General features: G+C 50.5%; 3 protein-coding genes across 14 annotated transcripts in view; 2 read left to right on the top strand and 1 right to left on the bottom strand.

Annotated features, from left to right (window-relative positions):
* The window catches only part of FNBP1 (formin binding protein 1), a 144641-nt gene extending 142391 nt beyond the window's left edge, over window positions 1-2250 (bottom strand). For 10 of the 11 annotated variants that reach the window (XR_008665287.1, XM_055332007.1, XM_055332014.1 and 7 more), the window contains exon 1: window positions 1992-2151. Coding sequence is in view for 10 of the 11 variants with exons in the window: in XM_055332007.1 (XP_055187982.1) it covers window positions 1992-2015 (24 nt within the window). In the remaining variant the exon portion in view is untranslated. Of the gene's footprint in view, window positions 1-1991 lie in introns of all 11 variants that reach the window. The other variant, XM_055332076.1, reaches the window with a different exon arrangement.
* A 3407-nt stretch (window positions 2251-5657) lies between these two features.
* On the top strand, window positions 5658-7317 carry LOC129513773 (transcriptional adapter 3-like). Its single transcript, XM_055332089.1, is given in 2 exon segments — window positions 5658-6398; window positions 6401-7317. Coding segments are annotated over 2 exon segments (1308 nt in total). The 3' UTR covers window positions 6968-7317.
* Window positions 7318-13802: 6485 nt separating this feature from the next.
* The window catches only part of GPR107 (G protein-coupled receptor 107), a 77669-nt gene continuing 77094 nt past the window's right edge, over window positions 13803-14377 (top strand). The window contains exon 1 of one of the 2 annotated variants that reach the window (XM_055316432.1): window positions 13803-14098. In XM_055316432.1, coding sequence (XP_055172407.1) covers window positions 13958-14098 — 141 coding nt within the window. In that variant the 5' untranslated portion in view covers window positions 13803-13957. The remainder of the gene's footprint in view (window positions 14099-14377) is intronic. The other variant, XM_055316425.1, reaches the window with a different exon arrangement.

Below are 14377 nucleotides of genomic sequence, written 5' to 3'. Positions count from 1 at the left end.
CTCTAACCTTGTTTTATTTTGACGTGAGATTTCTTGGCCTCAGTTCAGACAGCAACCACCACCCTACACTTTCTCCTCCACACCCTTCACAAATGGAATTCCGAAAGGAGGCACTTTCCCGGCTCACCATGGGAAATGGCTCATCTTGAGAACATTTCAGTGCAATGATGGAGATTTCATCCACTCCTCCCTTTGAACTCTCCACTGCCCATCCCTTGCCCAGGGATTTCCCCGGGAATCCAGAGAAAGGCAGAGAAACGAGCTCCCTTCCACCAGCCACAGCCTCTCCTCTCCGGGGACGGCCTGTGCACTGCCTCGGCATCCCCAGGTCGCCCAGCTCCGGCTCCGGCTCCGGGGACACAGCTTCCAGCAAGAGCTTCCAGACACCGCGCTGCTTGTTTACCCATCCGCAGCCCCAGGTTAAGGACCTCCGAGGGCTCCCCTCGCCGCCAACCTTTCCCGTACGAAACTGTTTCCCCTGAGCAGTTCTCGCGAACGCCTCTTCCTGAAGGTGATCACACAAAATTCTCCCCCTAACTCCGCTTACTTTCCCCTCTGGGCCAAACGCCGCAGTCCCCACGGCAAATCCGGCATCTGAGCGGCTCCTCCAGAACTACAAGTGCGCCCCGCGCCGCCACAGGTCAAAAGTCCTCGCCTCTAGAGGGAAGACGCCACTTCTCGCCCCTGTACCCCCAAACCCAAGACCCGAGACCTGGCCGGGCCGAGGCCACCCCGCCCCGGAGAGAAGCGCCAGATCCGCCCGCACCTCTCCAGGAGAACAGCCCTAGACACTCGCCGCTGGGGCGCCCGAACAAACAAGGCAGCCCGCAAAAATCCGAGGGCCTCCACGCCCCCCTCGAAGCTGCACAGCCGCGCGTCGGTTCCTCGCCCCGAGGGATTAAGGCTGCTCCTTCTACACACCGCACTGGCCTCGGGGCGCCGCGGAGGGGAGGCCCGCCCGCGCCCCCTCCTCAGGCCGCGGGGGGGCCCAGATCCGCACCTCTCGCCCAGACCCCCGGCGGGACCTGGGCCCCTACCCGGGCACGAGGGTGGATGGCTCGACACAGATCCGTGCCCCCTGCCCAGGCCGCCGAGGGGGTACCCAGATCCGCACCCCCTGCCCAGGCCGCCGGGGGGGACCCAGCTCCGCACCCCCTGCCCAGGCCGCCGGGGGGGTACCCAGGTCCGCACCCCCTGCTCAGGCCGCCGGGGAGGACCCAGCTCCGCACCCCCTGCCCAGGCCGCCGGGGGGGGGTACCCAGGTCCGCACCCCCTGCTCAGGCCGCCGGGCGGGGGGGGAACCCAGATCCGCACCCCCTGCTCAGGCCGCCGGGCGGGGGGGGAGGAACCCAGGTCCGCACCCCCTGCTCAGGCCGCCGGGGAGGACCCAGCTCCGCACCCCCTGCCCAGGCCGCCGGGGGGGGGGGACCCAGGTCCGCACCCCCTGCTCAGGCCGCCGGGCGGGGGGGGGGAACCCAGATCCGCACCCCCTGCCCAGGCCGCCGGGGGGACCCGGATCCGCACCTCCTGCCCAGGCCGCCAGGGAGACCCGGATCCGCACCCCCTGCCTAGGCCGCCGGGGGGGCCCGGATCCGCACCCCCTGCCCAGGCCGCCGGGGGGGCCCGGATCCGCACCCCCTGCCCAGACCACCGGGGGGACCCAGATCCGCACCCCCTGCCCAGGCCGCCGGGGGGGCCCGGATCCGCTCCCTCTGCCCAGGCCGCCGGGGGGCCCGGTTCCGTGCCCTCTCCTCCGGCGGCCGAGGACCCACACCAGCTCCCCTCGCCTCGGAAGGGCGAATCGGGCTTGCACCTCCTGCTCGGGCCGAGGCCGACTAGTGGCACAGCCCCGCGTCTCCTCCGCAGGCCGCGGGGACCCGGACCCGCACGCCATCGCCTCCACCAAAGCAGCCCGGCCCGCGCCCCCTGCCCAGGCGCGCAAGGCACCTTCCCCCCGCCCCCCAGCCCGGCGGGCCCGGCCCCTCACTCACCCAGAGCTCGGTGCCCCAGCTCATGGTGCAGGGGGCGGAAAGGGGCGCGCCGCGCGGCAGGCGCGGCTCTCCGGTCCCCCTCCCCGGCGATCCCTTCGCCCCTGGAGATCCCCGCGATCGAGGAAAGCCCGGTGCGCGCGCGGCCGCCGCCTCCTCTAGCTCGCCGCTCTTCTCCGTGGGTCGCTCCAGCAGCTCTTCCTCCTCGTCGTTCCTCAGCAAAATGGCCCGAGGAAGCAGCCGCCGCGGCCGCCGCAGCGCCCGCCAGCCCTCCCCACACCCGGAGAGCGAGGGGAGGGGGAAAACGAGGGAGGGGCGGCGGCGGGGGGCGGGGCGGGGGCGGGACCGGCCTGACAGCTCGCGCACGCGCGCGCCCCGCCCACTGCCCCCCTCCTCCCGGGCGCCCTCCAGTGGGCCCGCGCCGTCCGGGGGTCCCGGAGCACGCGGAGGGAAGTGGGGAAGGGGGGTGCGGCCGGGACCTGGAACCCGCAGAACTCTCCCCGCCGACTTCTTTATTATTAGCGACCACACTCTCTGCTCTTAGAACAACGTCTCGCCTTTGAACGGAGCCGGCCCCTTATTACTGGGGCTCTACGGAGGCCTGAAGTTGATCCGCCGCGCCAAGCACCAATTTGGACTTAAGGACAATACTTTTCCTTGGCAGCCATTCACGCGGACCAGAGTTCGCTCGGGATGCCCTGTCCCCGCCCCCCCCCTCACCGCCTAGCAGCCGCGGAGGCCTGAGGTGCCCTGCAGCCTTGCGCGAAGGACGTGGGGCCTGGTTCAGTGAGGTCTGTGCAGGATACAGATAGGGACATCGAGGCCGAGAGCGACCACGCAGCTCCAAGCATAGTGGTTGGGGAAGGAATCCAGGGACATACAACCCGTGATTTCCAATCTCTGAAACCAGTGGTTCCCAACTCGTTCGGCCAAGAAACGCTCAGATGTGAAATCACGTTGCCGCTTAGTGGCAAAGGCGCTGGGTCCACTGAGAACGTGTTGGGTTCCAATCTGGCCTCCCACCTGCACTAGCTGGGTGGCCACAGACAAGGACTCCATCCCTCTAGAAGTTCAGAGCCCCCGCCTGCCACATGGAGTTGGTAACTACCCATCTCAACATGTGCTGGTAAGGATCAGGAGATAAGCACCTGTTACTTGGCCCATGGTTGGTAAACTGTGAGATTTTTTTTTTTTTTTTTTTTTTTTTAGATTTTATTTTTAAGTAATCTCTACACCCAAGGTGGGGCTTGAATTTACAACTCTGAGATCAAGAGTTGCAAGCTCCACCAACTGAGCCAGCCTGGTGCTACAAGAGCTGGTTTTTAAGTAGGTACTTTTTTATTTTTTTTAAACATTTTATTTATTTATTCATGAGACACAGAGAGAGAGGCGGAGAAGCAGGCTCCCCATCAGGAACCGGATGTGGGACTCATCCCAGGACTCCAGGATCATGCCCTGAGCTGAAGGCAGGCACTAAACTGCTGAGCCACCCTGGTGTCCCTAGTAGGTACTTTTCTATCTCTTGTTCCAAAGGTCTACACAATTGTTTCCAAGAAGCTATGTTGAATTCTTGGAGTTCCAACTTTCTTTTAATCACTGGGTCCTGTCTCCCCAACTTTTCTGATTTAATACTACTGAATGCTTAGGGCACCTGGGTGGCTCAGGTGATCCCGGGGTTCTGGGATCGAGTCCTGATAGGGCTCACTGCAGGGAGTCTGCTTCTCCCTCTGCCAGTGTCTCTGCCTCTCTGTGTCTCTCATGAACAGATGAATAAAATCTTTTTTAAAAATGATAATAATGGGGATCCCTGGGTGGCGCAGTGGTTTGGCGCCTGCCTTTGGCCCAGGGCGCGATCCTGGAGACCCAGGATCGAATCCCACGTCGGGCTCCCAGTGCATGGAGCCTGCTTCTCCCTCTGCCTGTGTCTCTGCCTCTCTCTCTCTCTCTGTGTGACTATCATAAATTTAAAAAAAAAATGATAAAAATGGGGCAGCCTGGGTGGCTCAGCAGTTTAGCGCTGCCTTCAGCCCAGGGCGTGATCCTCGAGTCCCAGGATCAAGTCCCACTTCGGGCTCCCTGCATGGAGCCTGCTTCTCCCTCTGCCTGTGTCTCCACACCCCCCCCCCCGCCCTCTCTCATAAATTAAAAAAAAAAAAAAAACTCTTAAAAAATAATGACTTTTCTGAGCAACTTTGAACTAAAATGGGCCCCATTTTAGAAATATTGCACAGTAATGCATATCTCCCATACCTACCACCCCACCACGACCGGCCTCAACAAGTTATCATTCTCTTCCATGAAAGGGTGGAGCTGAAAACCCTTGCAGATAAACCTACAAGTCTACTTCCTTTGTTGGACACAGTTAACAATAAACTGTCAAAACTGTTTTGGTCTTTTTTCCAGTTACAAGTTTCCCCTATTTGTTTGTTTTTAGTGTGTGTGTTTAAATATTTTGTTCTGTTACCAGGTCTGAGAACTCTACTCTAAGCCTGCTAGGTATGTAACAATCAAGATGGCCAGCCACTGACTCCCAAGGCAGACTGATAACCAGAGTGAATTGGAGGGCTTAAAATTTCAAACAATGCTGCACAATTTAGTTTGCTATTTGGAAACAGTAAGTGAAATGCAGGTTGGCTTACAAAGATCTTGCTCAGTAATCAACTCAATTTTCCTCCCTGCCAATGCTTGAATATTTTTCCAAATACAATGATCTAATCTTGACTGTGTTCTTAGAGACTTCTCAAAAAGAGTGACCATTTGTGAAAATATGCTAATCAGGAGCAAAGACAACCTGCTGCTCTAAAGAAGGGAAAGAAGAAGAAAGGGCAGCAGAAGAAAAAGATGCCACATCAAGGCGAAACCTTTTAGGATGAGTAAGCAGGAAACAGTTATAAGAACACATTAGAAGCCACAGTAGCAGCACTATATGAAACCAGGTTAACTACACTGCACTGCAAATATCTTTAACTTCATTAAGTTTGGGCAATACCTGGAAAAGGTTCGAAAATGTCAAACTCTAAAACAAAACTAGGGGCAGCACAGGTGGCTCAGAGGTTTAGTGCCACCTTTAGCCCAGGGTGTGATCCTGGAGTCCCAGGATCAAGTCCCATCAGGCTCCCTGCATGGGGCCTGCTTCTTCCTCTGCCTGTGTCTCTGCCTCTCTCTGTGTGTGTCTCTCATGAATAAATAAATAAAATCTTTAAAAAATATATATAAAATAAAATTAAAAAATAAAACAAAACTAAACTAAACTGGGCAGCCCGGGTGGCTCAGCGGTTTAGCGCCACCTTCAGTCCAGGGCCTGATCCCTGCAGACCCAGGATGGAGTCCCACATCGGGCTCCCTACATGGAGCCTGCTTCTCCCTCTGCCTGTGTCTCTGCCTCTCTGCCTCTCTCTCTCTCTCTCTCTCTCTCTCTCTCTCTCTCTCTCTCTCTCATGAATAAATAAATAAATTCTTTAAAAAAAAAAACAAACTAAACTAAACTAATCAACCACTGTTCAGGATAAAGAGAAGCCTGCAGGAGAAAAAAAAAAGATAAAACAAATACAGCACAGCCATTAAACAGGCGCACTTCTGTGCCAGACACTGAACGGGGCTCTTGACAAGCATCCTTTCATAATCCTCAGAACATCCCAAGTAGTTCCACAGGGTCCCATATCCTGGACCATGAGTGTACTGAAGGACTGCCCCTTGCAGTTCCATGACTTCAAGTCTGTGGACCACCTGAAGGTCTGTCCATGCTACACGGCTATGCTAGCCCGCTCTGAGGATGATGGCATCGGCATTGAAGAACTGGACACTCTGCAGCTGGAGCTTGAGACCCTGCTTTCCTCTGCCAGCTGGTGCCTGTGGGTTCTTGAGGGTGAAACCCAGATCCTCACTGACTGGCAGAATAAGAAAGGTGATTGACGATTCCTGAAGCTGTGTCGAAACCATGAGCTTGGAGCTCCCCCAAAACATGGAAAGCAGAAGAAGCAGAAACTGGAAGGGAAGGTGGGACATGGGCCGGGCCCTGGTCCCCGGCATCCCAGATCCAAAAACCTTCAGCCCAAGATCCAGGAATATGAATTCACTGATGACCCAACTGACATGCCACGAATCCCCAGGAATGATGCCCCCAACAGGTTCTGGGCCTCTGTAGAGCCCTACTGTGCTGATATCACCAGTGAGGAAGTACACATACTAGAGGAACTACTGAAACCCCCAGAAGACGAGGCTGAACATTACAAGATTCCACCCCTGGGGAAGCACTGCTCCCAATGCTGGGTGCAGGAGGACCTGCTGGAGGAACAGAAGGATGGGGCCCGGGCAGCAGCTGTGGCTGACAAAAAGAAAGGCCTTATGGGGCCACTGACTGAACTGGACACTAAAGATGTGGATGCCCTGCTGAAGAAGTCTGCCCTGCTGAAGAAGCCCAGCATGAGCAGCCTGAAGATGGGTGCCCTTTTGGTGCTCTGACGCAGCACCTCCTACAGGCCCTGGTGGAGGAAAATATCATTTCCCCTATGGAGGATTCTCCTATTCCTGACATGTCTGGGAAGGAATCAGGGGCCAATGGGGCAAGCACCGTTCCCTGTAATCAGAACAAGCCCTTCAGCGTGCCACATACCAAGTCTCTGGAGAGGCACATCAAGGAGGAGCTGATTGCCCGGGGCCTGCTAGAGTCTGAGGACCACCCTGCAGAGGACTCGGAGGATGAAGTCCTTGCCAAGCTGCACAAACTGCAGACCGAGCTGAAGGCGCTCAGTGCCCATAATCGTACCAAGAAGCACAACCTGATGAGGCTGGCAAAAGAGGAGGTAAGCCAGCAGGAGCTGAGGCAGCGGGTCCACATGGCAGACAACGAGGTCATGGACGCCTTCTGGAAGATCATGGCTGCCTGGCAGAAGAAGCAGACCCCAATGAAGAAGGAGAAGGACCAGGCCTGGAAGACTCTGAAGGAGCCTGAGAGCATCCTAAAGCTGCTGGATGGGTAGCCCTCACCCCTAATTGCAAGCTGACTTCCCCTGGCCTGGGGGAAGGAGGGGTAGGAAGCCAACTTCCTTCTCTGGGCTGCCTGAACCTCAAGCCTGTGGCTGCCTATTAAATGTCAAATCGCGACAGTCTCTAGAGGACTGTGGCCATTCCCTGGGGTCTTTTGGCCTAGCTCTGTACAGCCAGGACATGGGAGGCCCTACTGGGCTTCCCTTCTTTACTATCCCCCACTCCTACTTCCCTCTCCCTCAAGGACTTCTCCCTTGTGGTTTTGTAAAGTGCAAAGCTAAAAGTAAAGTGACTGCTGTGGTTTTTTAAAAAGCAAAGCAAAACAAAATAAAACAAAAAAATACAGCACAGTATTTTCTAGGAAGAACTAAATCTACTTCCGTTTCTCTTATAGGAAAAGAATAATTCTAATACAAAGAATTTTCCCAATTAACAAATTACTGTGACTTAATCTACTTAGGATTCAATTTTCATAGGGTATTCTGAACCCTCTCTATGTAAATGTTTGAATTACACAGAGGATCAATCTGGGTTAAGCACACCTGATTCCCCTCTCAGGAACATTTGAAGGACAATGATTTACAAAATTATGATCTCTGTGGGTGACTATATAGTTTTACACCAAAATGTCTGACCATGTGGATCTTATTAGAGACTCTGTACAGGTTGCTATGTAGTTAGAGGCCAAGAATTCTACTAGGGCTTTTTGATGATTCTAACACTGCTAGCAAATAATAAACATCTCACTCAGGGCCTTTGATATATAGATATTTCTATCTTCATCTCATCCATTTTACAGGAGATCAGTTTTGTAATTGCTAAATTGGAATTTTAGTGTCCCACACTTATTAGATGTGTGTATGACCTTTGCATGTTAACTTAAACTGAGCTTCAGGTTCCTCACTTGTGAAACAGGTACCTTGTAGATTGTTCTGAGGCTGAGTGAGAGCGCTGGCAGTGCGCACAGGCTTTGGTGATAGCCAGATAGGGAAAACCCTGTACAGAAGAGCTCTAAGAAATGGAAATAATGCTACTTATTTCAAAGTCACAAAGACTTGTAGTTGCACTTTGAAGATTAAAGAATATGTGTAAAATGCTTAGCATGTAAGAGCACCAATACACCAATATTGGTTCCTCTTCTTTTCCTCTTGTTTTCTAGAGGATTTTTACTCGTATCAAGAAAGCAATCTTTTAAGCACTTCTGATGCAGCAAAGCGGCTTGCCTGAACTACAATTGATTGGTTGTCTATTGCTGAGGAACTATTCATAACAAACTTCCCAGGATTTTTTTCTTCCCCTTTAAAATAGCTTCCATTAGTTTCTACCTTAAAATTCTTCATTTGTTTAGCATTCAGACTTCTCACTAAGGACCCAAGAAGGCAGTCAAGTGTAAAAAGTTGGAGTGGGATAAAAGTAGCAACTCTATGGTGAGTAGAATCTTAAAATTGCAACCAATTTTTGTATCTGATGGTGGAATTCCCCTGAAGATCTACGAAGCTGTGCATGAAACCAGGAAAAAACCAGGTGTCCTGTGGCTGAGCAAGTTATATACCGTGCCACCAAATTGAGAAGTGAACTTCACAGTTTTTTTTCCAAACCATGGGATTTAAGACATGCCAGAGCCTAGTTTTTCCAAGATGACTCCCTGCAAGACTTGGTTGGCTTCCCATGCCCCAAGAAGTGACATTTCTTTCTTTTTCTTTTTTTTTTTTTTTTTAGATTTTATTTATTTATTCATGAGAGACACAGAGAGAGGCAGAGACATAGGCAGAGGGAGAAGCAGGCTCCAAGCAGGGAGCCAGATCTGGGACTTAATCCTGGGACTACAGGATCATGCCCTGAGCCAAAGGCAGACGCTCATCTGCTGAGCCGCCAGGCATCCCACGAAATAATATTTCAAGTCAAAGAATGAAAGTGACATTTGACCTTTGAATGTATCACCAGTTGCCAATTTCATCTCTGGTTTTTCACACTGTGTTTATAGAGGTTTTGGTCTGAAATATCAACTCTTTTGATAAAAATGAATGGCAAGGGCACCTGAGTGGCTCCATTGGTTGAGCAGTTAAGCATCTGTCTTCAGCTCAGGTAATGATCTCGGAGTTCCGGGATTGAGTCCTGCATTGGGCTCTCTGCCCAGCAGGGAGTCTGCTTCACCCTCTCCCTCTCCCTCTATGCTCTCCCCTCTACCTCAAATAAATAAAATATTTAAAACAAAACAAAACAAATGCCAAGTATATCTTATTACAACCAGAGAATATTAACCCACTAATTTCCATAAGGTTTCCGGAATTTTAAATTAAATTTAATTTAAACTAATACCCAATTTATCAAACAGTACTAGGTTCAAACTATAAATTCAGCTATTGGGATGCCTGGGTGGCTCAGCAGTTGAGCATCTGCCTTTGGCCCAGGGTGTGATCCTGGAGTCCCAGGATTGAGTCCCACATCAGGCTCCCTGCATGGAGCCTGCTTCTCCCTCTGCCTGTGTCTCTGCCTCTCTCTTTGTATCTCTCATGAATAAATAAATAAAATCTTAAAAATAAATAAATAAATTCAGCTATTAATGGTAAACTTTAATGGATCCTGCAAAGTTAGAGGAAATGGAAAAAAAAAAACAATATAGACTTGACTAAGAGAGCGAGGTTAAAAGTCAAGTTTAGGAGATGAGTCTTTCCAGCCCCTCCAGGCTTTTTCTGTTGATACCTTAAAGTTTAATGTCCCTTTGAAAATGGTGCCAGGGAGGAGCAGGCATAACTTGTTCTGTTACTCAACATGTCTGTTTCCAGTAACAGCATCATGATTATGCAAATAATCTTTTCTTGAAACTCTGAAATTATGTGCCTAAATATAATTGCCAAGGTAGTTTGCACCGAATTTGAAAGGTAACTGTCTAAAAACATTTTGTAATTAGCGTTCCCTTTCCTAATTCTCTCAATTTCAAACTAATGACGGGTACAATATGGCTCTCAAATACCTGAAGGAAGCTATTCCTTATAAACTTCTGGACAGATACCATTGGTATGTGACCCTGTGAAGGTCACATAGAATTCCCAAGGGAAAAGAAGCAAAGAATAAGAACCCAATTTTAATCCCTTGTAAAATTGTTTTCCAGAAACTAAAAGACAAAAGCTATCTATTTTATAAACTATTTAAATGTTTCATGAGTATCAAATCACTTTATGAAATTAAGACTCTTCCTGATCGTTCTACTTTTAGAAGTCTATTGGTATATTCAAATTTAAAACCAGAGAGTCTCAAAAATGGTACCCTGCTTTAAAAAGTAAAGAACAGAAATACTCTAAAGCATTGCAGACTGTCTTTAAAAATGAAACTGTAATTAAAAATTACCTTTTCGGGATTCCTGGGTGGCGCAGCGGTTTGGCGCCTGCCTTTGGCCCAGGGCGCGATCCTGGAGACCCGGGATCGAATCCCACGTCGGGCTCCGGTGCATGGAGCCTGCTTCTCCCTCTGCCTATGTCTCTGCCTCTTTCTCTCTCTCTGTGTGACTATTATGAATAAATAAATAAAATCTTTAAAAAAAAATTACCTTTTCAAGCATGGGGGGTGGTGCTCAGGAGTGGCTGCCTTTGGCTCAGCTCATGATCCCAGGGTCTTGGGATTGAGCCCCGCATCAGGCTCCCTGCTCCGTGGGCAGCCTACTTCTCCCTCTCCACTGCTTATGCTCTCTCACTCGCGTTCTCTGAAATAAATAAAATCTTTTTAAAAACCCACCTTTTCTTTGAACAACTAGTTTCACACCAAAATGAGAATCAGTTGTCTTTGAAATATCCTCTTGATACCAAAAGGAAAGTATCACTTATTTTATATTCCTACTGTGTTCTCTCACAATGCTGACTTTTAAAATGCCTTCTGAAAATTTTTCTAGCATTTGATAACACACTAGTTACTTATATTCTGGGCTTTAAAAAATTTTTTTTTAAATTTATTTGAGAGAGGGATCCCTGGGTGGCGCAGCGGTTTGGCGCCTGCCTTTGGCCCAGGGCGCGATCCTGGAGACCCCGGATCGAATCCCACGTCGGGCTCCCGGTGCATGGAGCCTGCTTCTCCCTCTGCCTGTGTCTCTGCCTCTCTCTCTCTCTCTGTGACTATCATAAATAAATAAAAATTAAAAAAAAAAGTTTTAAATTTATTTGAGAGAGAGTGAGCAAGAGAGCTAGAGAAAGAACACAGGAGCAGAGGGCAGAGGGAAAGCAGACTCCCTGCTGAACAGGACTCCATCCCAGGACCCCAGGATCATGACCTGAGCCAAAGGCAGATGCCTAACTGACTGAGCCACCCAGGTGCCTCTGGGCTTCTATTTTTTTGAAAGATTAAAATGATAAGAATTAGATAACCATGTATGTACACTGCAAGAAGCACAGACCCATGTCTGAAGCAGAGGAGGTTCTAGTCCTGGTTCTAAAGGTACTTGCAGAAAATTATCAACTAGTTGTATAATCATGAGCAAGTCATTTGAGGTCCTCGGATTTGTTTTCAAATTTGTTAAACACCTAGATGGATCTGTTGATTATCCAAGGACCCTTCATGCCTAATATGCAAATGATTTTTTACAATGCAGGACAGAGATTAAGTTCTGGGCTTTGGGGTTGGGGCCTGAATGAGAATTCCATCTGGGTCATTTATAAATGAGCAGAGGTCTTTGAATGAAGTAATTTAACCCAGTCTCATCCTTTACTTTTATTTTTTTTTCAGTCTCATCCTTTAAAAAAGGAATAAAAATATATACCTTTTTTTTGTTTTGTTTTTCAAATAATTTTTTTAAATTTTTTTTTAAATTTATTTATGATAGTCACACACAGAGAGAGAGAGAGGCAGAGACACAGGCAGAGGGAGAAGCAGGCTCCATGCACTGGGAGCCGGACGTGGGATTCGATCCCGGGTCTCCAGGATCACGCCCTGGGCTAAAGTCAGGCGCTAAACCGCTGCGCCACCCAGGGATCCCTAAAAATATATACCTTATAAGGATTTTGTGGCCTTAAATAAGTAGATGTGAAGTACTGAGCAGAAGAGTTGGCAAATTTAATCACTCACTAAATAAACTTAACTAATATCATCTCCCTTTATGGATTCTTAAAATATAGTTTCTAGTTCTCAATTTCTATATCTGTAAAATGGGGGCGTAAGATCAGATAAAAATTCCGTTCAAAGATATAAGATTACGTATTTGTAATAGACGGCTGAAGATCAGAGGTTGGAGAAAAAAAAGAGATATGCTTCACCCACCAGTACAATGCCTCTAACTTCCTGCCTCCACCTTAGTGCCCTACTTTCCTCCTTAGGGAGGGTGTGTCAGAATTTGTACCGGTTTTTTATTCAAGGGAGGAATTCACAGATTCACGATTTTACCAAAATTGCACAGAGCTAAAAAAAATAATAATAATAATAATAAATCTAGGACCTTCCCTTTCCCCGAATCCTTCATCCATCCTTCTCCTACTCTGTATTTTCTCAACTGATTTTTTTTAACCTGAGTGCAGCCCGTTAGGGCTTTTAAAATATATCATGTTAATTTCAGTTCCTAGTTCCAATTAAAATGTTAAGAATCATTTTCTGTCATAAAATACACTAGTGGTTTTTACTTTCTCTTTTACTTAAAGGATTTCAGGCAGACTGCATGCATTACTTGTATGGCAAGCTAAAACAGAATCTAAAAACTAAATAAGGGGCACCCCGTGGCTCAGCGGTTTAGCTCCGCCTTCGGCCAGGTCCTTCGGTCCTGGGGACCGGGGACCAAGTCCCACATCGGGCTCCCTGCATGGAGCCTGCTTCTCCCTCCGCCTGTGTCTCTGCCTCTCTCTCTCTCTCTCTCTGTTTCTCATGAATAAATAAAAATCTTAAAAAAAAGTAAAAATTAAATGAACTTGGCTAATCTATCAGCAATTTTCATGAGCATGTTCTTTTATGACTTCTTGGCAAAAAGTGGTGAGAGGAGGGAACCAACTATTTAAGTCACTTTTGAAGATCTCCCTATAAATCCCTCCAGATTAGGGACGCTTTGGTGGCTCAGTGGTTGACTGCCTTCGGCTCAGGGCGTGATCCCGGGGTCCTGGTTTCGAGTCCCGCACTGGGACCTTGCCTCTCTCTGTGTGTCTCTCATGATTAAATAAAATCCTTAAAAAAAAAAAAAATCCCACAGATTAGAAGCAAAAAGTTTCCACGCGGAATTAAGAGAAAAACGTTAAGACTCAGATTCTTGAGGCTGCACGAAACAGCATGAGGCAATATAACAGTCATTAAACGATTCCTTGTGATTGTCAGCCTGGAACAAACGACTTAAGTTCTCAGAGCCTCAGTTTGCTTACCTGTAAAGTGGGCATAACGATCATACCTACCTCCTACCTCACCAGATTGTTCCAAGGATCAAATACAACAATGCACGCAAAAGGACTCGAATAAATCCTATTCCTGCAACCATGTCGTCTGACATTTTAGTGTGAGGTGCCTCAACAAAACCAAGGGACCTATGACCAGCCAGGAACTCGGTATTTTCCACCGACTTAAGGCCGCTCTTGAAACCAGTCGGCTCATCCGCCGGGCACGGTGCTGTAGCCACAGCGCAAGACTTCCCTCCCGCAGAAAACCCAGGTCTCTCTGCGGTCGCTTGCAAAACTCCTCCCCGCGGATGTGAGGCCCCGCGAGGGTAGCGGCGGGGCGTGGGGGTGGGGGTGGGGGTGGGGGTGGAGGGTGTCGGGGCCCGCGACTGTCGCCATGGCAACCGCCACAGATGTCTCAACTCCCTCCCCCGGCGAGGCTCCACCTCTTCCGGCCACACCAAAAGTCTGCACCGGAGAGACTAAACTGAACGGCCCAAGGTGGCCACTCTCGGCCCCTCGGCAACTTCCCGGGCCTCAGGCCCCACGCTGCCCGCCGCTGACCTCCTCTTCCAGGCACTTCCGGGAGCCGCCGCCCTTTGCCCCCGGAAGTGGGCGGGAGAGGAAGCTGCTGGTGATGCTGGAACAAATATGGCCGTCCCGGCGCCGGTCGGGCCTTCGGGCTCCCGCCGTCCTTCGCTGGCCGCCGGCCTCCAGCTGCTCCCGCTACTGGGGCTACTGCAGCTGCTGGCCCAGCCTGGCTTGGGCCGCGTCCACCACCTGGCGCTCAAGGTAGGGCCGGCCAGGGCTAGGCAGGACCGGGCAGGGCCGGGCGCGGGGCGGAGGCCGAGGCCGCTTTCCCGGGCTGAGGACAACTTTGCCCCACGGTGGTGGGTCTCTGAGCGGTTGCCCCCAGCCCGCCTAGCCCCCGGCGCGGCCTCTCTCTGTGAGCGGGGTTTTGGGAACTGTGGAAATGGCCGGGTCCTCGGGCCGCCTGGGAGGGGCAGGAAGATTGGAGCCGAGCTCAGAGGGGAGGGGGCTGCACAGCGGCCTTAACCTCAAGGGTTGGGG

The sequence above is a fragment of the Nyctereutes procyonoides genome, unplaced genomic scaffold, assembly GCF_905146905.1.
Source record: "Nyctereutes procyonoides isolate TBG_1078 unplaced genomic scaffold, NYPRO_anot_genome, whole genome shotgun sequence".
In the NCBI taxonomy this organism is placed as follows: Eukaryota; Metazoa; Chordata; class Mammalia; order Carnivora; family Canidae; genus Nyctereutes; species Nyctereutes procyonoides.
The sequence above is the reverse complement of the archived record's forward strand: the minus strand, read 5'-3'. Positions and strand labels throughout refer to the sequence as shown.